The sequence below is a fragment of the Streptopelia decaocto genome (genome assembly GCF_964273445.1).
Source record: "Streptopelia decaocto genome assembly, chromosome: 1".
Classification (NCBI taxonomy): Eukaryota; Metazoa; Chordata; class Aves; order Columbiformes; family Columbidae; genus Streptopelia; species Streptopelia decaocto.
In genome coordinates, this window is record NC_138663.1 from 141,043,138 (window position 1) to 141,068,200 (window position 25,063).

The following is a 25,063-nucleotide window of genomic DNA, read 5'->3' on the forward strand; positions in this document are numbered from 1 at the left end:
ATGTACAGGGTGCACCACTGCAGAGAACACGTTCATCAAAACCTGTTCTTATACATGTCAGAGAGAGATACTTGAAGGTAATATTTATTTTTTCAGTTTACAGGTGATACGTCATTTACAAAAAAAAAATACAGACAATGCATCCTTTCAGTGCAGTTTCAAACTAGTTCAAGAACAGGCAAAAGTCTGTGATGATTTGGAATGCTAGTATTTGACAGCACATGCTTTTTTTCCCTTAACTGATTGGGTGGGGTAAGGAATGAGGTACAGGTAGGGTGAAGAGGAGAAATTGCCAATGAAAATAAGGCCATGCGAATAAAAACTCCTCAGGAGAACAGGTCACATCAGTCAGTCCTGCATATTTTTATTCTCAGGTAACTGATGCTGAGACTGGAAGTTCCAGAAGACATTTGACACTTGCTAGTGCAGTGCCCTTAGAAGCTGCCAGTACCTTCCAATGCCTTCAATTCTACACCAACACTATTATTTCAGATCACCTACTGAGCTAGCTAAAATAGAATGATTAAATCTTTATGTCTACTCTCCACCATTTGATTTCTCAACTGTAGTTGCTGGGAGAAAGGAAGGTCAGGTTGAAAATACAAGCCACTGCTATATGGTGGCACAACTAGAGAACAAGACAGTTTGACCACAGCATGGTTCATTTCTTCAAAAGATGAAATACATTAGACAGTTCAGCACAAGCAAATCTATTATTTCAGAATGGAAAGAAGCCCAAATTAGTGTATCATAAATTAAGCTACATCAGTTAAGTATTTGCATGAGGTTTATCCAGCCACATCAATCCAGGGAGAGGCAAGATGGACTGACTGACTTCCATACCAGAAGGATCAACCCAACACAACAGAGCCCTCTGTGAAGTTCCTAGCTAGAAGAAGATGGTTTATACTAGTATTTAATAATTTGCCAATCTGCTATTTGCAGAACAGTTGCTTCCTTCCTACAGTATTTGTAACCTTGGACAAGACAGGGTCTAAAGAACAAGGAAACCAGCACAGATTCTAAATCCATTATTTGAAGTTTTAGCCTATGCTTTGTTCCTTATTTCACTTAATCCTGCAAAATGCTATTACAAGGAGCAGATCAGAACATGGCCATCTCTAGAAAATGAAGATAATTTGGACAGTTTGTTAGCTGTTACATTTAAGCTAGAGTGTCAGAGATTACAAAGATTATATGCAAGCATGACCTTACCTTGGCAGCTCTACTCCCAGCAGTGCTTCCTGTTCTTGAAAGTCCCTCTGAACCCTCCAGAACACCTTGCTGTGACATTCAGATAAGCACTGCTGCACAGGAACACGGCCTTTCTTCCAGCAAAGCTTATGCTGAAGCAGTGTCACCTGACCTCCTTCCCCAGCCAACCTCTGTACTAGCTTTCCTATACGGTACTCTAGTGCTTTCTGGGGTGAGGATAAGGACTATAAAATTAATTGCCTAATAGCTGCCACAGGACTATTTCTAAGTAATTTATGCAGAGGGTGGGAGGGGCTTTAAGGGAAGATTGTGCATGCTTGCATATATTTACAGGGATTCTCTCCACATCTACTGACTTTAAAAAACCTGTCTATTATTAAACAGTTTGAAAATTATTTTTCCTTTTAGCAAAATTAAAATCAACCCTCAAGGATTAATTGCATATAAAAAGAAACCTATTTTACAGCACTGACTAGTATTACCTTTAAAATCAACAGGAAAAAAACCCACATGCTGTAATATTGTTTGATAAAGCAAAAATCGCCCACAACATAATCACCCAAAATGAACCAGTGTGAAGTTTTTATTTGCATGGCCAAAATATCTTCCTTTTGTTCCCCTGCAACTTTGTTTCCCTTAACACATTTTAAGGTTTTTGCTGCAGAAGGAACAAGATGCAACACTGCATACTTCCTTAAACAACCACTCCCACAACATCTAAACATTTAACAGATGTAGCAAATGACAACTCCACGAACAGAAAAATCTATGTTCCACCAGTCAACATGGTCTGCAACAGCGTCTTTAGGGCTGGCTGAAGTGGGCAACTTCACTTTTGAAGGTCATTTTCTTCTCATTTCTTTACAGTGTTGGTGGTTTCAATCCATACTTCTTTGCAACTTCAGTCTGGGCATAGGCAGCATCACAGAGTGAGTAGAGGTGGGCCATCTCCATTTCAGATTTGGCCAGGTTGATAGCTTTGTTGAACATTTCAATGGCTTTATCCAGATTACCCCTGAAATAAACCAAAATGTAGTCCAATTAAGGCTGACAGAGCAACCTTTTCATCTCTACAGCATCTTTCTTTCCTTCAGTACTTACACTCTCCACTACTGACAGCTTAAAAGGACTTCTAGAAGAACCACCAGGAGAACTTGCAATGACAATGAGCAAACTGAGAGAAGTTGTTAGCAAACCTAAGCAACTAGGACGGCTGTTAAACTGCCTTCCTCTGAAAAGCACCCAAGGGTGGTAGTGGGAAATAAAACGTTCTCCACAGGACACCATGTTTACTACAAAGATAATGCTGGGACAACTAAATGAACTTTCATGTCTCGTGAAAAGAGTTTGTATACTTAAGACAAAAACTAGCACAGGCAAGAGTTCACATTACTCAAATAGAAAATGTTTGCAAAATGTCTCATGGCAACAGTTTGTCCTTTTGATGGCTAGATATGTAAAAAAAAAAAAAACCAAACTCAACTATACTCTCAGCTACACCCCAAACTTTTGCACAATTGTACTACAATGCACTGTTACGGAAAAGTGCATTAGTCTTTCCTCTTTACACTGTGAACTTGTAAACTACAGTTCTGTTGGGATTAAACACAAATTGTCAGGCTTGAGAGTGTAGCTCAGGATCCTCAGTACAAATGGTCCAACAAGATATGTTTAAGGACTACATCAGATACACATGAAGCCTAATAATGATTAAGGAAGTCACCCTAAATGCAGAAAGGATGTATTTAAACATACACAGATTCATCTGCCTGTTGTTCAATAAGTATGAAATTGGTGAACACAGTAACTTGTCAGACTACAGAGCAGAATTATGCCATAGAGAAAGGAAGGACTTACCTCAGAGTTACACAACAGAAATCAGGAGTTTGGGTAAGAGCTGCCCTTGCACAGCACAGGGGAGAAGATCTTAAGAAAGACTTAAGATCAATAAGGAAATCTAAAGGACTTCTGTAATTTCAGAAGTAACTACGAAGTCTGTAACACTGCAATTCAACATTACCTTTGCACTTCAATCGTTCCCATGGTTTCATATGCAAAATCACATTTGTTATCAATTTCAATGGCCTTGCTTATGAGTTCTAACCCTTTGTCTAAATCTTGCTTCCACTGGAGCTGAAGTAAACTAGAAGAGAAGGAAAATTTAGAACAAACTTCCTCACATACTCCTCCCAAGCCCCTGATCACATAAACAAAAAAGAAAATCCCCAAAGTATTTGATCCTAATGCAGGGTAGACAGTAACTTCATGGCTTTTAAAAACTTTTATGTGAAAGTCACTTTCAGTAAGCCTTGTTACCAGTTTAGTGACTCCAAAGAAAGGTAAATTCCTCCCAAGACAACTTGTTACAAGCTGTTTTATGAAAGCGAAAACTTCAGCACAAAGCTGAAGATAAGGCTAAAGTAAAAGTCAGATTTATTCAAGTAGATACTCAGTTAGGAATGAACACTAATGAAACTCCTCTGAAACTTATTTACAGTTTAGTCAAGAGAAACCGTAGAAACAGCACTAAGATATTTTCAAAAAGTTATGTCTCCTGGCTAAGCTTCTAAACACAAACATTCAATTCATTTTGAGCCATTTAAATATGCCAACTGCCCTTGACCAAAAGGATCGCAAACTCAATACATACCCTTTATGAACATATGTAGTGGCATTGTCTGGCTCAAGCTCAATGCATTTATCATACATTTCATCAGCCTTGCCAAACTGCTGTTGATCAGTTAGTGCCTGCATCAGAAGAGAAACCTGTATGTCAATATGCAACCAAAATATGGACTCTGTGCAGGGCTAATACTAATTAAAAACACATTGACAATGTGAGATTGGATATAGCTCTCTTATCATAGAGCAGGCCAGGCACATCAGTTACCAGAATTAAGTTTCAAAATGGAGGCTTTTTAGAAGAAAGCTGGTAGGCTTTAAGTGCACAAATTACTGATGACAGTACCATTTGTAATGGGAGAACCACAAGCAACATGCTAAATGTACTGCAAGCAAAAGCCATTCTAAAAGTCTGTACCTGCAAGTCTCAACTTCTTCCTTTTTCAAATACACGTCTTTCAACAGGAAATGCATCCATATTGCCTACCTACTTAAAATCAGAACATCTCATGCTTTGTACTAGAACCAGCAGTACATTTTCTTAGATGAGAAATTAACAACCTCTGTTACAAGAGTACTCAGAACACTCTGCTTGACCAGTACGCATCATTTGTAGCAAAACAAAACTGTTAGCTTAGTTCCACACATTTAACTCCTAAACTCAGAACTTATTCTCAAAAATCTTCACATATTATTTGAAGAAATGTATGTTATCCAAGGTAAAAGGTGAAAGAGAATAGAGCATTTTCTTTAAGAGAGAAAAAAATGTACCTGAGCATAGAGTGCATAGCCTTCAGCACACTTTGGAAATTTTTTAATGACATCTTCAAAGCCTTTCATGGCTACTTGCACGGGCAAGGGATTATTTCCTGTATAAGCTTGGCGATACTATTCACGAAAAAGGAAAAAAAATGAAACACCACCACACACGCAAAAAGGCTCATTGGACCTCTAACCACTTCCCAAGAGACGCATGCATCATAACAATTACAAATTCCAGAAAGTGACATGCCTCTACATCCTACCAAATCTGTTTTTAAGAACCTACCATGTATTCAAGTCTCTGGTAGAGTAGCCTTGGAGAGGAGAAAGGGATAAAGAAGGAAGCCATGAGGCCTGACAGCTGCCTGTAGCCTCCTTCTATTTCAAAAGCCTGGAAATCACAAGCCCAGATTCCCTCCTTGTTCCCACTATGCAAAGCTGTCCTCAGAAGAATCCCAAATGCAGATGCATCGTACTAGCTTGAAATAGCTTGTTTCCAACTTCCATAACATTAAAGTTTTATTTAAATCAATTTTATGTGATACAATTAGAATGAGGATTTGTGTTTGTCTACCGCAAAACAAAAAACATTACCTACTGTTTGAGCAACAAACATTTCAAAATGAAAGCAGCAAACACTCCAACTGAAAAAACTGTTGCATTATTTCTTTACCTTATTATTATATGATATTGAGATGTTTGTTGCCCTACTTTTCCATTAAATTGAAATAAAACAGAAACATGTTTTCCAGAACTTTAAAAAAGTACAAGCACCCAGATAAACACCAGCATGTTACCTACCAGAGCGAAACATTTCTGTGCTTGAGCCAAGGCAGAATCAGGTCGCAATCGGATACATTCATCAAAGTCTTCCACGGCCTCTTCAATTTGGTCAAGCAGGATTTTCAGCTAGCCAGAATGAAACAAAATCCTAATTCTGCATTCAATCTGTGCTTCAGACACTTAAGTGATAATTTTATTAGTGTCAGTTACTCATATCATCTCCAGTTCAGTTTTAGAACTACCTAGAAACCTACAAAACACATGACCACATGACGTAAAATAACAAAGCCACCAGTGAAACTTTGGCATCGTGCACAAAAAGGTAATGTCCATGAGTAGGGACTGAGAATGCCTGCATTTTAGACTGTTGCCATTACTGCTTTGGCATTATGTCCAGTCTCCAAAATCATGCTGTATTTTCTCAAGTCACTTTGCCTTGCTCTAGTTAATTGCCTGAGGACTAGTTGGATGTTGAAGCATTTCAGCTTTCCCAGCTTCTATTTCAACTTTTTTTTTTTTTTTTTTTACATTCCTATTCCTCCACAAGAGCAGAGCTCATTTCATCATTCTCCTACTTTACTGTTAAGCTATTTTAAACCATTAATTCTCAATCTGCAGAAAGCTTTTATTCCATTCAATCAACACATAACACCATTCTTATTTCTGAGCACTAAATACATCTAATGAATTCATGGAGAGAGGCACTTGATCTGTGGAAGTCTTCCTTACAAATACAACTTAGCATACCTGCATATGGCAGTGTTTCCTTTTTCTTCTAGCACCTTTTATACTACACGTCTGTGGAAGCAGGCTTCCCTAGGTCTAGAAATTAGTTAAGGGCACAGCAGCATCACAAGCCAGAGATGGATGAGCTGAACAGATGCAAGTCCAGGGCGCAGTGCTGCAGATTCTGCATTATCAGGAACACACGTTACATCCACTCTAACAAAGTTTCCTTCCATGCAGATGCTGCTCTGCCCTATCAGGCCCCTTTCACAGAGCAGCTTTTATCTGTTATAAATGTATATAAGCCCTAGTACTTTTAAGCCAGAGTTCATATTAATAGAGGGCTGAACCTCTGTCGCTTTGTGTTCTTTCCTACAGCTACAGAAATAAACTGCTGCTCCCTGACTTGCACCTGCAAATTAGACTGTGTGTTTATTCTGCAAGAGTTCCAAATCAGGAGTTCATGTTTCTTCTGTCACAAACAGTATGTGTCTCTGATGATGTACTGATCATTCTTCTTTTCATTTGTATTGAAATATTCCAGTATTGGGACAAAATCTCTAATGTTTCTTACTTGTCCTCGATGGTGGTAAACATCTGCATTCTGAGGATCGATATCAGCAGCCATGTTAAAGTCTTGAGTGGACAGCACAGGTTGCTGCTGCTGCATATACATACTTCCTCGTTTGATCAGAGCATTAGCTCGGAGCTGTAAAAAAAGTTTAAAGAAGCATTAGCCACTCTAACATTCCTCCAGATTTAAGGCTTTGTTACAATTACAGCCAGGTTTTTCATTTGACTAGTTTTTCCCACTGATAGATTGAATTCATTCTAAGCAGGAAGAAATTTCATAGTGACTCTAAATGAATCAATTCCTCTGATTTCAAATACGGCAGCCTGTGCTTCCATCTCAGTGGATTTACAACTCCCCAAAAATCCTTTAGAAGACAGGCTCCCTATGCTTACAAATAGATCAGCATTCTTTGAAGCAGCTCAATTAATGTTTTTTCTCTCATTTATGAACTGATTTTTCAGACTGGATAAGCCTCTAATTCATTTAACTTCCCTCGTTCTTTAGTTTGCACTACTTAGCACAGCTGGCTCAAAAATGAACAAGTCCTTGAAAAACAGTTTGTCAGGAATAAAAACACAAAATGGTAAATAAACCAGAACACTCCCATTAAAGTATCTGAAAACGTGGAGAAACAAGCTCTTGAACTATACTGCAGGTTTATCATTTACCCCAACTACAACCCAGCTGTGACAGGTTCTTACCTTCACATTTGCATCTTCCATGCTGATGACCTGATCCAGGTCTGGTTTGGCAGCATTTGCATTGCCAATAAGTAAGTAAAAAGTAGCTCGCAAAAGCAAAGCTTCTGCCATGTATTTTCCCTTTGCTTCAATTTCTTTTGTGCATTCACTGATAATTTTGTCATAGTTCTCTTCTTCCATATATTGTTTTGCTCTCAAATAGCCAGAGCTGTAAATGATGTAAGAATATTTATACATGCATTCACTGAACACTGCAATTTCAATTCAGACTTTTCATTAATCATAACAAATACTAACTTTTGTTATGCTGTGTTACAACAGCAGCATTATAAGCAAAGTTACAAATATTCCTGGATGGAGCCATCACAGACTGAAAACAATTTAGACAAAACCTGCCAAAATTACATTGGAAATAAAGAAATCTTTTAAAGCTCTTGAACTTGTTGAGCTTCATTTATTCCTTGAAATTTTTTTTCATATTAAGAACAGAGATAATATCTGACTTAAAACAAGAGGGCTGGGATGGAATTCCAAGTCAGAAAAGTGACATATTAAACTTAGCAATGTGCAACTTACACTTTTATGTGTAAGAAAGGATTTCACAGGAAAAATTACAGTTGGCATTGCCTTGTCCTCAGCCAAGTGTCCTGGATTCAGTGGATTTGCCTGTAATCATGACATTCTACCTTACGTTACAAAAATCAAATTCATAACACTGTTTTCAATGGTTTCCATACTGAGAGCAATGATATCTTCCAAAACTGAACTGGAAAACAGCATAGTAGGTTAAAGCACCAGCTATGTGGTGTTGAAACTCCACTCCAAAAAGGAAAAGCTCAAGCTTTTCTTTGTCAGAACAAACCTCTCCTTTATGTGCAATTTGATTCCAGAAACACAGAACACCTTTCAGCCCAGTTGCTGTAAACTCCTAGTTTTCATTAACAGAGACCCTAGCTTGTCTTGTCCCCTCCAATCCAAAGCCTAACTTGTTCTCCTCCTCAGAAACTCTCCTTCAGTATAAAATACTCCTTTCTCCAGAAGCATCGTTTGGCACTATCCAGTCCTCCCATCTCCTAGGCTTTACTATGGTCATGTAGTAAATATTCAGCACATCTTCTAAATCTTATTGTCCTTCCTTTGTTTAGTGGATCAAAGCCACCTCCAGTTTAGAACTAAGCAGTCAGCTTTCATAAAAGTTTCATTTTTAATACTGTTCTCACTTTATTACCACAGGATCTCCCATGCCAGGTACTATAAAATAAGAGCAAATTACACCAAGCAGTATGTAAAAATCACTGAAAACCTAATTCCAGACAATTCCCAACTGTACTGTACACTCACTTTTCTTTTACTTCAGAAGCCTCTCCCTCCTTATCCTTATCTTCATCTGATTTCTCTCCCTTAAGCAAAGGTTGAGAGATTATATCATCTGTGAAAGAACTGAAGTAGGATTTAATGAACTGTGGTGAGGGCATCAGAGGCTCACGATTCTGAAACAGAGAAATGTAATTTCACGTCATTAGATGCTAAGATTGGCTGGTAAATATGGATATGGATAAACAAATGTGATTATAAAAAAAAAAAAAAAATCATTCACGAAACAACCAATGTCTGACTTTCCACTATCTCATTTGATAGTGTGATATTTTCGATTTGTTTGACATTTAGGGATTATTTAAGCTTCAGATCACAACTCAGTACCCATCACCAGTAGAAATAAAATGAAGAAATCCAAGAGAGGAGGAAGGATACAGTGTCCTTCTGCATGTGTGACTAAAAAGGAGGACTCTTAGGATATCATAAGACACTGGGCAGTTGTACTAAACCAGTATGTGTGCACATAAACTGAAGGAAAAATGCAAGCTGGCAGTTTAAGCATGAGCTTACATTCAACTAGATTCTGAAAAGCACTTGACCCTTTCCTCCAACTTGTCCAAGAGAAGCTGCTGTCTATCATTCCAATGAAGACTAATGAGGCAATATCCTGATTCTACATGGAGCTTGGCCTAGATACCACACATTCTACTTGAAATCCCAGAAGTAACACCTCTGAGGTACAAAATCCTTCCTACAGCTAAAAAATATTTCTTACTCAAAATGAACACTGCATAGAAGAATTACAATTCCATCTCTCCTACAAGAAAAGTCCGAATGCACTCTTCTGAATTTCTCTATTAAGTTCTATTATAACACTGCCTATTGGAAGCACACCTATTTTATGATGCTACTACCACCACACTAATAGCACAATTCATTTTTGCTACCCTGACATCACACATTTATCCAAATTTCTATAGGGAAGAAATTCAGCATCTCAAAACCAATGTGGATTTCAGCACTTCAACCATCACCACAAAAAAACAAGCAAGAATGTTTTAATACCTGTCCCAACTTTTCTGTAAACCTACAGCCACTTAGAATGACTGCTCCTGACTAGGCCTGTACTTCCATAGGTCTCTTTTCTGCAGTTTCCAAACATTAACACAAAGACGTCTGATTGCCAAAATAGAAAAGTACAAGTATGAGCACTTGTTTACAGAAAAGGAACAGAAACAGCCTGTGACTGAATGTCACAAGGAATTTGTGGTAGCTAGGAGATGAAGGTGCATTTCTCGAGACAGAATGAGGAAGTCTGACCACTAATAAGATGATGTATTTTTGCACTGCTTTATTTTTTCTTAAGCAATATTTTTTGCTTTTCTTCTTTAAAAAACAAACAAACAAAACAAAACACACACCCGACCAAAAGACACCCCCTAACCTTAAACTAGTATTATTTTGCCACTTTTTAGAAATGCAGGAATTCTGCTGTCAACTTAATCTTTCTTACATGAAATTTCTCTTTATGAAACCAAGAATAACCAGGGGAAAAAGCCATAAATCATCATTCTTCTTATTTTAAGCTATTCAATACATACGGAACCAATATTTTTATGCATATTATTATTTATAAATCTTCCTATCTCAACACACATGCCTGATTCAACCACCTGATGTGCAACAGAATATTAGGCTACTGCTGTTCCAACATACCCTGTTTTCATTGTGTTGCAAGTCCAGAAAAGCCCTGTGTGAGGCAGCACACCAAACTTAAGTGTCTCCTGAATGTCACAATAAATTTGATTATTAAAGAGAAACAATTATTAGAAATAGGCTTTCTTGCCTATCAAGGTTTCAAAAGTTTGGACAGGTCCCAAAAAAAAAACCTAAGTACAACAGTAGCTTTGTACAAAACTGTTCGTATCCACTCTTACACTGCAGCAGATGAAGACAGTGACTTGCTTACAACAATTGACAGAATGCCAAAAATCAACATTTCAACCACCAGTCAGGTGAAATCAGAATTTATCAGCAATATCACAAGTCCTACCTTGTATTTCTCTTTGGCCTTTTCTTTTCCAAGGAGTTTAAGAACTTTATCAGCTAATAACATACTTTGCTGGTTCTGGAAGCCTTCTAAAATGCAGACTGCAGTGACATCTAGGAAACAACACACAAAAGTGACACTAAAGACAAATTCTGATAGTCACTGGAGTACATTAAAATATGCCACTAGTACAATGAATCACTGTCAAACTAATAAATGTCCTCTCTGAGAATAAAAGCCTCCGTTTCCAGTTTGCTGTATTTACCATGTTTTCCAAGATACAAATTTGTATCCAAAATGATCTCCTTGTGATAAAAGGACTTCATGACAGTGGATGAAAGCAATTACATTTATTTTTATCACGTTTTCAATCTAGAGACGAACACACTTAGATGAACAGTAATGTATACATACATATAGATGAACAGAAAATTTATACATCCAGCAGAGGCTTTCAACATTTTGAAACTTTGGAGATAGTAATGATGTTCCAATTATGTTCACATTAAAAGTGTTAATACGGATTCTCTTATGGGACTGGTCCTAATTTTCTTTTAAAATTCACATTCAGACCAATCACGTCTTGCTTCTTCCTCAGTTTAAAAAATCTTCCTATATTATATCTCAAATTTTTTTCTTCACCTCTGTGACTTTGGAATGGTGCAACTTTAAGAGAAATAGTTTGCTGGCCTACTTGAAGTGCTAGCCCATATCATACTTCCATTCACACACAGAGCCTCTGCAAATGCTAACCCACTGCTCCCTGCATCACGCTTTGGAGTGTGAAATGTGCTCTTATGGTGCATTCTCATTACTTCTCTGGATCCTCTAATTAATGTCATACTACCATTGTTTTTTCCTAATTAATTAATTCCTACTTAAATATCAGCAAAGATGGACTCAAGATTCAAACAGTATATGGTTTGAATACACTTGAAAAGCAAGTGTCTTCCCCTGGAGTAAATACATTTTCTGTAATCCTGCAGCCTATAGGTACTATTATGCCACCATTTATACAGACACTCCCCACAACGCCAGCATAGTCAAGAAGCACATCGGAGTCCCCAGGAAAATACGCTACACCCAGAAAGACCGTAAAAGAGAGTGTAATACTGTACTATATCACCTTAGCAGTCACGCTTTGCCTGAAGCAGCAGCTGTAAACCAGTGCCCAGACTTGGCTGAGGCAGCAACATCTTCCAAATTATACTGCCAGGGATCACTGGAGGGTTTTTTTGCTGGTCGTGGTGGGTTTTTTGTTTGGTTTTACTTCCCTTCACTACACAGACGTACCCTATTTCCTGGGATTTTACTAGCCATACACGGTTGGCAGGTAAAAGCAGTATTCTATTTGAAAACCGCTGTCATTCAGAAAAAGCAGGTAATTTTCAGATCAAATAAAAATCAAGGTTGAAAATAATTGTAACAACCACTACTACTATTAACATTACAGAATCACAGAATCACAGAATGTTAGGGATTGGAAGTGACCTCAAAAGGTCATCTAGTCCAATCCCCCTGCCGGAGCAGGAACACCGAGATGAGGTTACACAGGAAGGCATCCAGGTGGGTTTTGAATGTCTCCAGAGAAGGGGACTCCCCAACCCCCCTGGACAGCCTGTTCCAGTGTTCTGTCACCCTCACTGAGAAGAAGTTTCCCCTCATATTTAAGTGGAACCTCCTGTGTTCCAGTTTGTACCCATTACCCCTTGTCCTATCATTGGTTGTCATCAAGAAGAGCCTGGCTCTATCCTAATGACACTCAACCTTTACATATTTATAAACATTAATGAGGTCACCCCTCAGTCTCTTCTTCTCCAAGCTAAAGAGACCCAGCTCCCTCAGCCTTTCCTCATAAGGGAGATGCTACACTCCCTTGATCATCTTCGTGGCTCTGCGCTGGACTCTCTCCAGCAGTTCCCTGTCCTTCTGTAACTGAGGGGCCCAGAACTGGACACAATATTCCAGATGGGGTCTCGCCAGGGCAGAGTAGAGGGGAAGGAGAACCTCTCTGGACCTACTAACCACCCCCCTTCTAATACACCCCAGGATGCCATTGGCCTTCTTGGGCACAAGGGCACAGTGCCGGCTCATGGTCACCCTGCTGTCCACCGGGACCCCCAGGTCCCTTTCCCCTACACGGCTCTCTAACAGGTCGTTCCCCAACTTATACTGGAACCTGGGGTTGTTCCTGCCCAGATACAAGACTCTACACTTGCCCTTGTTATATTTAATTAAATTTTTTCCCGCCCAACTCTCCAGCCTGTCCAGGTCTCGCTGGATGGCAGCACAGCCTTCTGGCATGTCAGCCATTCCTCCCAGTTTGGTGTCATCAGCAAACTTGTTGACAGTGCACTCTATTCCCTCATCCAAGTCGTTGATTAATATATTGAATAGTACATGAATATATTGAACAGTACATTAAAAATAACTTACATTTAAAAGCTATCCTACCATGGCAGGGACACTTGATCTTTCTCAGGGATTTATCATCTATCAGTTTATCACAACTATATAAGGTTTAGATTTCATTATAGCACACTGGAAGTGCAGCTGTTGGTCAATTAGTGATCGCAAAGGACTACACTAAATCACCTTAGTCCTTTTCTAGTGACTATGGTCTTACAGGGCAGAAGGGCATTCTGCCAGCAAATAAATAAATAGATACATACATAAAATTTCCATGTCTTATTTACCTTCTAGTTTAGCAGACCTAATTCTTTGCTGTTATACATAATGAAACTAATTTAACTGTTAGATTTGCCAGTCAGAGCACTGGCTTATTTTCTCTCTTTCTTTGATAATAAGCACAACTGAAAATTTCATTTGCCTTTTAATCTTACATGAGCAGGAACGATTTCACTTGATGAAATTTAAATGGATCCTTTCAAACAGCATCCCTTAGTTCAAAAGTGCCCTCAGACAACACACCTGACCTGTAGTACTCCTTAATTTTCATGGCTTCTCAGTCACATCTTCCTGACAGTTCAATATGTGTTCTGTTAGGAACAGTATTTGGAAGGATTTGACACAGTAGTTTCTGCCAAATACACAGTGTTAATATTTTTTTAAATGTTTGCTTTTTAAAAATCTGTTCCAGTTTTCATAACAATTACACAGCAGAATGCTACGGAAGCTGTTTTCCCTTTAATACCTGCCAAATGCATTTAAATGACTGTAATACTCTAGTTTCTGACCATGTATCTCCACCTGCAAAAACACCTTGGTTTCTGTAGTAGTTCCATTTCTCTAAAACAAACAGGGAAGAAAGTTTTTTACAGAGTGGAAGCAAAATGACTGTTGTCTGGGTTATCCACTCAGCATGTTACACGAATTCTATTCTAAAATGTGGTAAGTTTCTTGGAAGAAGAATACCTTGAGTAGCTGCATCAATTTCTCAGCAGCTATTTCAGACCTAAGCAGATGCCAACTTGAAAAATGGGAAAAGGCTTCTTCTTAGAAGAGAAGAAAATCTATTTGCAGGAGCTATGAATGGTTTTAAATAAATAATTCTGTATTACTATAGTTGCAGAAGTAAAAACAAAACAAACCCAGAAGTTATCCTCTCCAAAGTGCCTGAGCTAGTTCCACTTTTAAATATAAATATACACATTAAGAGACACTCACCTTCTAAACATTCCTTCTTATTGTCTAGCTTCTCATGAGCTTTTGCGCGTCTGAAGAGAGCTTTTACATATTTAGGATTAAGCTCAACAGCCTTTGTGCAGTCTTGTGCCACTTCTGTCCATTTTTGCTGTGGATAGGAAACAAAACAATGAGAGAGTCCCTACTCAGCTGCATTATATTAGCTTTCCACTACCAACTCCAGGGTCATGCCCACCTAACAGTAGCTGCAGTTCCAGGTCTCTAGTTCTACCTGCTCACTTCTATTTCTGCAAGTTTCTCAGTAAGAAACTGCCAGGCACCACTGGAAGCCACCTGCACCAGAAGAGCCAAAAACCAGAAAAGGAATTCCTACAGAAAAATGAAACCAGACAGTTGTACAAAGCACATGGGATAAGATAATGAGTTGACGCAAAGATGCTTGCAGGAAGCAACATTGGGACTGAATGACTGATACAAAACAAATAGAAGAAAAAAGACGAATACATAATGAAAACCAACAAACAAGTTTTATGAAGTGCTAAAACACTTTTTTTCCTAAATTTGTGATTTCCATTTACTACACCATGTTACTATAAAGAGATGATAAATGCATATGTAGCAGTAGAGCCAGTCAAGGGTATTAAGAACTAAAAATCCATTTATCTGTGATATTGATTACCAAAACAGGCTTTTCTAATAACTGAAAAAGAAAAAACACATACATTTTGGATTCATTATGGCATGAAATATTGTTATAGGTAGTATTTGATTAGACAAGAACTGTTTTATCTATTCTCTGACTTTCAAGAACAGATTTCTCTAAACATAAAGTCTCTCAATTGATACTTCAGGCTGTACAAAGCCAATTTTTCCATACCTTTATACAGTTCACCAAATTGACCTCATAAGCAAATTTACTGATACCATAATAAGCAACTCTGGTTGACTTCTAAAACTAATATCAAGTATATTCAGCTACCAAATAAATGTTACTTTTGCAGGTGCAAAATTTAGGTTGTGGGCTTTAGTAGGGGTTTTTTTGTTTATTTTTGAAGTAGCATCTTTCCAAAATGTTTGGCCTTTCACCCAACAATTAAAGAAACACTCTAGTCGAGAGAAGCAAAATTAACTTACCTACAAAAAAATTGTACCAGAGGATGAGAAATGGAAACCTTGTCTTACAAGAAAGGGACACATAAGAATTAAATAAGAGAGACTGATAATACTTAACATAAAACACTTTTGTTTATATGTGGAAAAGTATGATGAGCTAGTGAAAAATAACTGCACACACCAGCATCTTGTTGTGAAGGCAGAACATATCAACACCTGGGATCTAACAGTGGACAAAGGTAACAAAATACACAAATTATAACAGAACTTTTTGGAATAAACACATAATTATCTTTAACTTCTTACCAGTTGTTCATAGGCAGCAGCTCTATTTTGATAGAAGGTAGAAAGATCAAGGTTTTTCTCAGGAGGGCACAGGCTGATAGCCTCTGTGTAACACTGAATAGCTTGCTCATATTTTCCTGCTTTAAAATATTTGTTTCCTTTGTTCTTGGCTGCTTGGGCTCTATCAAGAGGGCTCTGAAAAAGGAAGTGATAGGTCAGTTCCAATAAGAAAAGTATCATTGCATGCAAGCTATGTGCTTAAGGGCTGAGTTTCAAAGATATAAAATGGATCTGAGTGGCAAAGTCCACCCTCCACTTCTGAAAATCTCCCTCCTTCCATTTCCTGGAAAAACACAACAGATTTTCTTTTGCTAATGTATCAGATAGGAGACAAACTTTTCAAACTATTCACTACAATGGTATTAAACAATGCAGTGATTTATCTTTGGACAGCTAAACAGGTTTTAATGTTGTGTGGCCAGTGACCAGAAGAACCAATGAGATAAGTTATTTATCCAAAGACTAAATATGTGAACACAACAAAGCCCTCAAAGCAATTTAAATAGGATAATTTTCCTACTGAAATACATTTAGCCTATAAGACCAGAGCTGACTCAGCAGGTTAGGAATTAAACATAGAAAACACTTCATGGAAAGAGCTTCTGAGCAAGACAAATAAAACCTATATGGAAAACAAAGCTGTTTTGCCTTTCGTACACTAGACAAATTACAGCTAACTCCTTACAGCTTTGCATGACCTGCTTCACCCAAGCACTAACACAAAGCGCTGGACCATCACAGTCTGTAATTTTTAGCAGAGCATGGAAAACTTCGCTAACCGGCCTGTGACCCTGCTAAATGAATCTTTACATTCCGCACCACCCATTGATCATCTGCATTTCTGCAGAAACCAACATTGCTACCTGCAACCCTTAGATATACAGATCAGTTATCAAATATTGTGGTTTATAAGGAATCAGATACAAAAAGCCCCTCTTTATTAAAGGGGTATGACCCACATTCAAAAAATACAGAGCTGCAAAAGATCCTAACATTAATCTTCTGATTTCTGCTCCTCTTTCACAGCCGAGCTTCAAGGATCAACATTTTGGAGCACTTCAGGCTAACCTGCCAGACCAAAACAAACAGAGGTGTGAGCACATATGCCATCCTACCAGCCCCTCTGAGGAAGGAAAGACTACAAGCTGGGGGCAGTAATGCCTTGTAGAGGATCCTGCAGCTATTCTTCATCTCACCTATTGAATCACGCACACTGAAAAGATCATCTAGGATTTGCTGGCAATTGTAAATGCTGCTCTTTGGCCATACTTCTGCCTCCTCTCCCCTCTCATCCACCACCAGCATCAAACTACACACAGATTGCTGTAAGACACACTTAAAAGCATCTTTGCAGTTCATCAGCCTGTTTCACTTAATGTCCGTTCATTTCATGCCGGTCTCATCATTCTTAGCATCTAAATGATGTTTGAAACTAAAAACCCGAAGCAAACTCAGGAGTTGCTGTACAACCCCTCTGTTACAGCCTGGTTTCCAATCATAGCATAAGAGAACCAGATAATGGGTGCCAGCCTTAGTTCTTACACAAAAATAGGAATCCAAATAGAACAAAAGTATCCTACAGGCACTCTCATGAGGAGAGACTTAACAATGAAACCATATAAGGGAGAGAATTTGTTAAATATCCCTGCTGCCAGAAAAGCTCTTCTCTCACAGGTCACCAGTCACTGGGATTATAGGAAATCAATCTGCACCACCTCCATTGTTCATAGAACAAGATAATCTGCATCACTTTTAGATTTTTTTATATTATTTTAAGTCAAATTGATAAAATATTAATTTCAACACTTTTCATACACTGTGTTTAACTCCATGGATACACAAACCAGAATCAGAGTGCAATTATTTTTACCGAAAGGCAAGTAACTGTGTGTTTGAGGAGTTGTTTCTTTAAAACTCAACCCAAGTTTGAAAACATTGCATTTACTTCAAGTATGTCCTAAATTTAGCTCCCAATACAACAATGCTTCTCTTTTAACAAAGGAAAGGGTTATACATATCCAGCAGACAAATGCAAGAAAGTCAGCCTGAATTTTTCCTTCTGCATTTCTAAAGCAAATGGCATTATAAATGTCTCTGTGAAATAATCTACAAAATTCAGTGCTGTTCCAATTTACTTGGTACCAAAAACACAAGGTGAGGGCCAAGTTGAAGCATTCAGACCTGTGTTCCTGGTATGAAGGTTGTTTAAAACGGCAGAGATTAATCCTATGCTACAGCTAGATTACTACTTTATGATCATTGTAATTCTTTTAACTCAGGGGACATATTACCCCACCATGCACCTCAGACTGACCAGTCTGTCTGCTCCACCTTATGTGCTTTGACAGCCCTGCACCGCAGTCCCTGCGTGAAGACACATGTTACAGGTGAGCACTACTGGGTAAAATCCAAATGCAATGGCTGTTCCAGTGTCAGGTGTGGGATAGGAATTCTAACTGGAAGCAAGAAATCTGTAGTTGTGGGTCTGTCACTGGTGCTCTGCTGGTTCTTGGGAAGCATGAAGTCTTCAAAAAAGTCAAAGTGCATGAAACAGGGACAAAAAACTTCAGAGAATCCAGGCATGATACCACAGGAAAACCATTAAAATTAGTAACTTTGTTATCTGAGTAAGCTTTGAGTAACAGCAAGGACCACAGATCACACAACCAACTGTATAGAAATGAATCACCAAATATATGCTAACTCCACAGTTACTCTCTGACCTGTGCATTGCATTATTGAAGAAATTTGGGGGTAGGGAGTCAGGAGTTAGAGCACAACATGCTATCATGCAATAAAGTCAGCAATAGTGCCCATGGCAAGAAAGAAATCAACATTTTTTTTGTTTATGGTCCCTTAAATGAGACTCCTAGCCTTTAGATGCTTTATCTCTGTAACCTTAGTCAAACTATTCTGCTATAGTCCTCAATATGCATGCAATACTCTGTTGAAATTGACAGCTGGCATTTTAAACACCAAGGCTGGTACAGCTCTGTATCATCAATAAGCCCATTCTGATAAGGACTTAGATGAAAAAATAGTCTTTTAGCACGTCATACCCACAAAAAATGGATCCCACACAGACTGTACAGAAACCATGCATCAAAAATAACAAAATGTATCTATGTCTTAAAGCCCAAAAGGTCATAAAACACAACGCCAAGTTTTAAACTCCATGTTTGCTTGTTTTTTATAATGATGCCCATGAGATTTATTTTCTTAGCAATCATGAAACTCTTTTACCATAGAAAACATAGCAGAAAATAGTGGATTAATTTACAGCTTTGGTATACGACTGCTAAACTCATGGAACAAAACAAAACCAAATATACAGCTTTTAACTCTGTGAAATTTTTGAGACCATTCATAACCTTTTTTTAAAATAAAACTACTTAATTTCTGTTTAAGTTACATATTCAATTTAACTTACTGCAGTATAACCTGATGAAGCCAAAACCACTAAAAACCTAAGTCTCACGAATCTCTTATTTTGCTTTGGGACTTTGTTGTTGTTGTTGGGGGGTTTTTTTGCCGTTGTTAGGGTAGGTTTGTATTTTATTTTTGAGATATTAAAGAACTCGTGTCACATTATATGCTGCATTACCTTTTCATAATAGCATGAATATGAAAATTAATTCTTAACATAAGATCAGTTTGAAAGAGTTTGTCAAGCCTTAGATTTAACCCTGACAAAATTTTTAAGTTCCTGCTTCTCAGCCCTCCAGTTCTTCTCAACTGCTACACCGAAGATGGAAACAAATAAGAAACTGATTATTCAAGCAAACTTCATGTACCTCATGCACAAGTAATCAAAACCCCTCACATCATCTTCTTCCGCTTTCTTGCAGATGTAATATCTAGGTATTATTTTCCGATTTCACTGCCTCTTCTCACCTGACCCACTGCCACTCTGTGTAGTGCACTGGACATTTTTTGTCCCGGAGAAGAAGGCCCATATGGAGCAAGAAAAAAACCAAGCAAACCAGCTCAATAAAAGGAATGGAAGTTCATAATCAATTAGCTGCCAGGGCAGGATAAACAAATAGCTCAGAAGTTCTCTGCAGTTACATAAAAAAAAATCTCAGTTCTTAAGAACCACTTTTAGCAACTGTTCACTAACGAGTCTTAAACAGAGTTTAAGCCAAAGGACACTGGTGTATTTGAGAAGCACTCCCTTATCTAGGTAACTAAACAAGCAGATTGCTAACTGTCTAAAGACTACACAACACTGACAAAAATTTCTTAACGGTTACTTTAACCTCAGCAAATATGTTTTCCTCACAAAATGTTCAGAAATTCCATGTAAACATGGAGGAATCCTGTTTCAGCCATCTTAATTCATCAACTAAAAAAAAAAAAGGGGGGGAGGGGGGCGCAAAAAGCCCTGGACTTTTTTCCTCTGCAAGTGAGAGAACCCTCTTGATGAGATCAGGTACCAAAGAAAAGTATTGTTTTCTGAATACGTACTGTTACTGAATACCTATCTTACCTCTTTTTTTTACTAACATTCATCTGAGTCTTATATCAGACCTATACTGAAAGGTATTAATCAAGTATAAATGGCTTTAAGAGCCTCCTTAGTACCAAAACCACTACAAGAAAAAGTACAATCACATGAGTTTAAGATGTAAATTCAGAGCGCAAGCAAGGACATATTATCATTAGAAATAATTAAGCTCAAGTTTACAATACAACCTGTCGGCATTCTCCATCAGTCACCTTCTTTTCAAATGAATTTGTCATTCACACCAACTGCGATTAAGTGAGCAACACATGAGCTGCCAAGAGTCTAACAATTGTTCTACTGCTATTACATACATGTTTAAGAGTTTTCTACACCTGTCCACTACAGCTGGTATGAAACACAGAAGACTTACAGTAGGTCGATAGTGAGATTTATTAGGCAACAGGTGCCCCGTACAACAGAAATGACATTTTTATGTACTTTGCTTAGATCAATTCAGGGTAAGTATCACGTAAGTATATCTAGACAAAGGGGTTTCATTTGTTCATATACTGATCTAATGACACAGCAGTGAGCTAGGCAACATTCAGCAACTACTATTAAAATAGATACTGGAAAGAAGCCATATTAGTTCGCTGCTGATCTTGATATGTGGCACCACACAAGCCAAGGAGTTTGGCCACGTTCACCCACCACTGCACTCAAGGAGCTCAGAGGAAAATGTGCAAAGACAGTGAACTGCTATGAACCCAAAGAGCTTTGTCTGTAATACACAACACCACATGGATTCAAGAGTCTCTGCTCAATGCTCCCTCACACACCAAAACCACAGGGTTAGCCTACAAACTTGCTAAAGGTGTTAAGAGATGAGATTTGGACTATTGGAGACTTGCAAAAGTAAATGATTTCAACTTAAGGAGAAAAAATACTGAAGCAACCAACACATTACCTCACTGACTAACCAGTGCTCACTCCTGTCAGATAAGGAGGTTGTAAACTCACGAAGTTATCACAGAATAAGTAAAAAATCATGAATCAATGCGGTATCAATTAATGCAATAAATGCAAAGCAGTTTCCTTCTCCAACATGTTTGAGTTACACAACGTTCACTACAAACTAAGAGAGCACGTAAAAAGCAACTTCTGTTACTGACTAACTAAAACACATGCCATCTAAGTTTTAAGAAACAGTGACAACTTCTGTAACTAACAGATGCAATTTGACTTCCCAACCTTTGAGAAATCCATAGATGTAGTTTTATCATTGGCACTTAACTGGTCCAATAATACCAGTTTACTGTACTGCTGAGGAGGTGTGCTTACAAAAGAAGGAATCTCAAAAGCAGTTCAGCTTTTCCCAATATAGGACCTATGCTAAGGGCTTCTGCCAACACAACATCAGTCACAGATCACACACTTGACCAGTGCATCTATGCCAGAAGAATCCTTTAGTGCGGACACAGCCTGAAGAAAAAATGTGAAGCCTCTGCAGCAGGTAAAAGAAAAGCCTGAACTGCATCCAGAATAGTAAGAAGTCTGAATAAAGAATAATGAAGACTTCAGACCCTACATATTTTCAAAGAACACAAAAAATTCAAGGTCTTGTCTTCCAAACCAGCGAAAAGAGCACCAATTGGACACAAAAGCTGATTTAATGAAATGCACAAAGAACTCTATGTCCTAAGTTACATTTCTGAGTAAAACAATAGTTACCTCACACAGCTATTGGTAGCCTACTCATTATTGACATCCATGTTTTCAAAAAGAATTCCCTCATGTTTATAAACTGTGAAAAGAATTACCGGCTCTTATTGCTGTACAGATTTGCATTTGAAATCTTACTGAGTTTACAAAAATATACCACCACAACAGAAAGGCAGACCAATAAAATGCTTCTAGTTAATAAATAAAGCCTCTGCCATGGTTGTATTTTCAATCAAGGGTGCTGTCAATAACACACCTAATAAAATATGCAAGGAAACACAAAAACTACATGACATCACCTCTTCAGATATGAGGAATGGGAAGGCAATCCTACCCACACAAAAAAAGCAGTCAAGGGAACCTGCAGCCACATTAATTTTCCTGCTGTAACCATAGCTTCAACAGTTAGATGATCATCTCATGTAATCAGGCAAATCTGATACTATATCCTACAGTTTTCCTAAGTAACATCCCTCTTTTCTTTACAGTAAGCAATGACACTCTTCAAGGAACTCTGGATCATACCCATCAACAACGTACTTATTCTTAGATGTGTAAAGGCTTCCAGTAATTTAATTTGTGGAGCAACCTGAAAGAGCTAGACACACGATATTTTAAATCAAGTGAGACAGAAGTGTTTTAAATGTTTTAAGTGCTTGCTTTAAGTACAACTACAGAATTACTATACACCACTCAATGGTATATTCCACACTCCAGAACTACAATCAAGAAATCCAGAGTTAACATACTAATAGCAAAGTCACTGCAGCTACACAAAGGTCACAAGTAGACTGCAAACCAGAGTTCACACATTGCAAGCACACTGTCATAAATACACAAGATGCTGTTTGCAGCCACAAGCCAAAGTTACCACAGTAAACAAAGTTTGAATGTGTCCTCTGTACACTACTTGTTCAATACTGCTGCTCATGAACTAACAAATCACTGCATCCAAGTAACTTCCTCAAGGTCCAGCGCAGACTTTTCGGCTCACTAGGCTTCCACAAATGCCCAAGGCTACCTATGACTCACTGCCTATGGAAGTTGTCACCCTCCTCACCACTCCCATGTGTTCCTGCCACTGTCTGCCCACTCACGTAACACTAGTCTTCGTCACTGAAATTATCAAGGCTAAAACTGACTCCTTCCAAAACTCCAAGAGTTTATTTTTTTTATCTCCTGATCATTTCAGACAAGAAGTTTAAACTGAGGTCTGAAAGTTCAGAGCATTTCAAGTGGTACACAAGATATGGAGAAGAAAATGCAGTAATATCTTAATGGCATTTTATTATCAAAGCAAATCAGTTTGCCAAATCCACCACTTTAAACAGGCTTGCCAACTGTAACCTCACCTCAGTGATACACTGTGACTGTCACAATACATCTGTGATTGCAGATGTGCAGAAAGGGCATCTCAGAGGCATTTTTCTACATACAGACATACAAGAGAACCACTGATTAGATCTGGACCCTGATTTTCCATGTTGTCCTTCAATTTTTGTACAGACCTTTTTATCTGAAATTTTCAGAAGGGTAATTTACAACTGCATAAGTTTTGAAAGCATATCTGTTTAGGCAAACTCTACTCTGAATTGTCAGCTTCATGAACTGCATGGCTTTTGTATTTTCATGGAACATAATTTTTACAATATTTTTTTGTGTTTTATTTCCACGCTGCTGTGCCGAGCATCTCAGACTAACACAAAACAGATCAGATTTCTTTTTTAAAACACTGTTCTTGGAACCAGCTTGCTCACAGGTATTCTACACCTCAGAGGCAGCACATTGTCAGATGCATACACATCTGCTAACATGTACTTCATGACAAAATGCACTCAGTAACACACTTTCTCGAGTAGAACTACCTGGACTGGACCCAATACATGCAACCTGTACAAAGCACGACCAGCCATAGCAAAACGAGGGAAAAGCCATGACAACAAACACCTGGTTATGAGCACTCCACAGTCATAAGAACTACAGAATCATTTCAGTTGGAAGAGACCCTCAGGATCATCAAGTTCAACCATAACCTAACTCTAGCACTAAATCATGCCTCAAAGAACCTTACCTATGCATCTTTTAAACACCTCCATGGATGGTGACTTCATCCCTGCCCTGCGCAGCCAGTTCCAATGCTTGATAACCCTTTCCTTGAAGAACTTTTTCCTAATATCCAATATAACCCTCCCCTGGCACAACCTGAGGCCATTTCTTCTTGTCCTGTAACTCACTACTTGGGAGAAGAGACAACACCCTCCATGCTACAATCTCCTGTCAGGTAGTTGTAGACAGTCACACGGACCGGCCATGCAGACGCGTTGCACCGAGCACGCCGAGGATGCCACCCGAGCGCACCCGCCGCAGCGCGGCTCCAGCCCCTCACACGACTCTTTCCGGGCCAGGACCGGGACGCTCTGACAAGTTGAACCGGGACAGTGGCCTGCGTGGCCCTGCCTCCCACACACCGGGCATTTCGCTCCAGGCGGCCCCGCCAGCGCCGGAACACCCGCCACCCCAGCCCACGAGCTCAGGTTCCGACACCCCACGCCCGGGTGGGTCGGCGGAAACGAGCCCCGTCCCTGCCGGTAAAAGCGGCGCTTCTCCTCTCCCTCCACTCCCACAACGGCGGGGTCTAACGGCCGCCACGCGCGCGCGCACGCGGCGGAGGGCAAAGGTCCGCGCCAACGGCCGCTGGCGCGCGCTCACCGTCTCCTCGTGGCCGGGCCCATCGAGCTGCCCGCCGCCGCCACAGGGCCCAGGGCTCGCCCGCCCCTCGGGCGTCTTCCGCTCGCTGGCGCCCTTGCCGCCCCGGCGAGCCGCCCGCCGTCCCCACAGGTAGAACGCGCCGGCGCCCAGCAGAATCGGCGCCCCTAGCACCAGCGCCAGCTGCCAGCGGGACAGCCCCGTGCCGCCGCCGCCGCCTGCCGCCTCCACGGGCTTCGAGGCGGCCATGACGCGCTCACACCGCCGCCCGCGGGAGGGGAGGGGAGGGAAGGGGTCACCGGACACCCGGGGCACGCCGGGAGGGCACGGGTCGCGCAAACACTTCCGTCCGCCGCATCGCCCGGCTCGGCTCG

At 39.4% G+C, this 25,063-nt stretch overlaps 1 protein-coding gene across 1 annotated transcript; it reads right to left on the reverse strand.

The window, feature by feature from the left end:
- Window positions 1–68: 68 nt before the first annotated feature.
- TOMM70 (translocase of outer mitochondrial membrane 70) lies at window positions 69–25,032 on the reverse strand. Its single transcript, XM_082042930.1, has 12 exons — window positions 24,693–25,032; window positions 15,776–15,949; window positions 14,378–14,504; window positions 10,754–10,863; window positions 8,725–8,873; window positions 7,384–7,591; window positions 6,683–6,817; window positions 5,401–5,508; window positions 4,609–4,725; window positions 3,866–3,963; window positions 3,236–3,358; window positions 69–2,230 (listed from the first exon to the last, which is right to left on the reverse strand). The coding sequence occupies exons 1-12, from the start codon at window positions 24,936–24,938 to the stop codon at window positions 2,077–2,079; spliced, it is 1,749 nt and encodes a 582-aa protein (XP_081899056.1). The 5' UTR covers window positions 24,939–25,032; the 3' UTR covers window positions 69–2,076.
- Window positions 25,033–25,063: the final 31 nt, after the last annotated feature.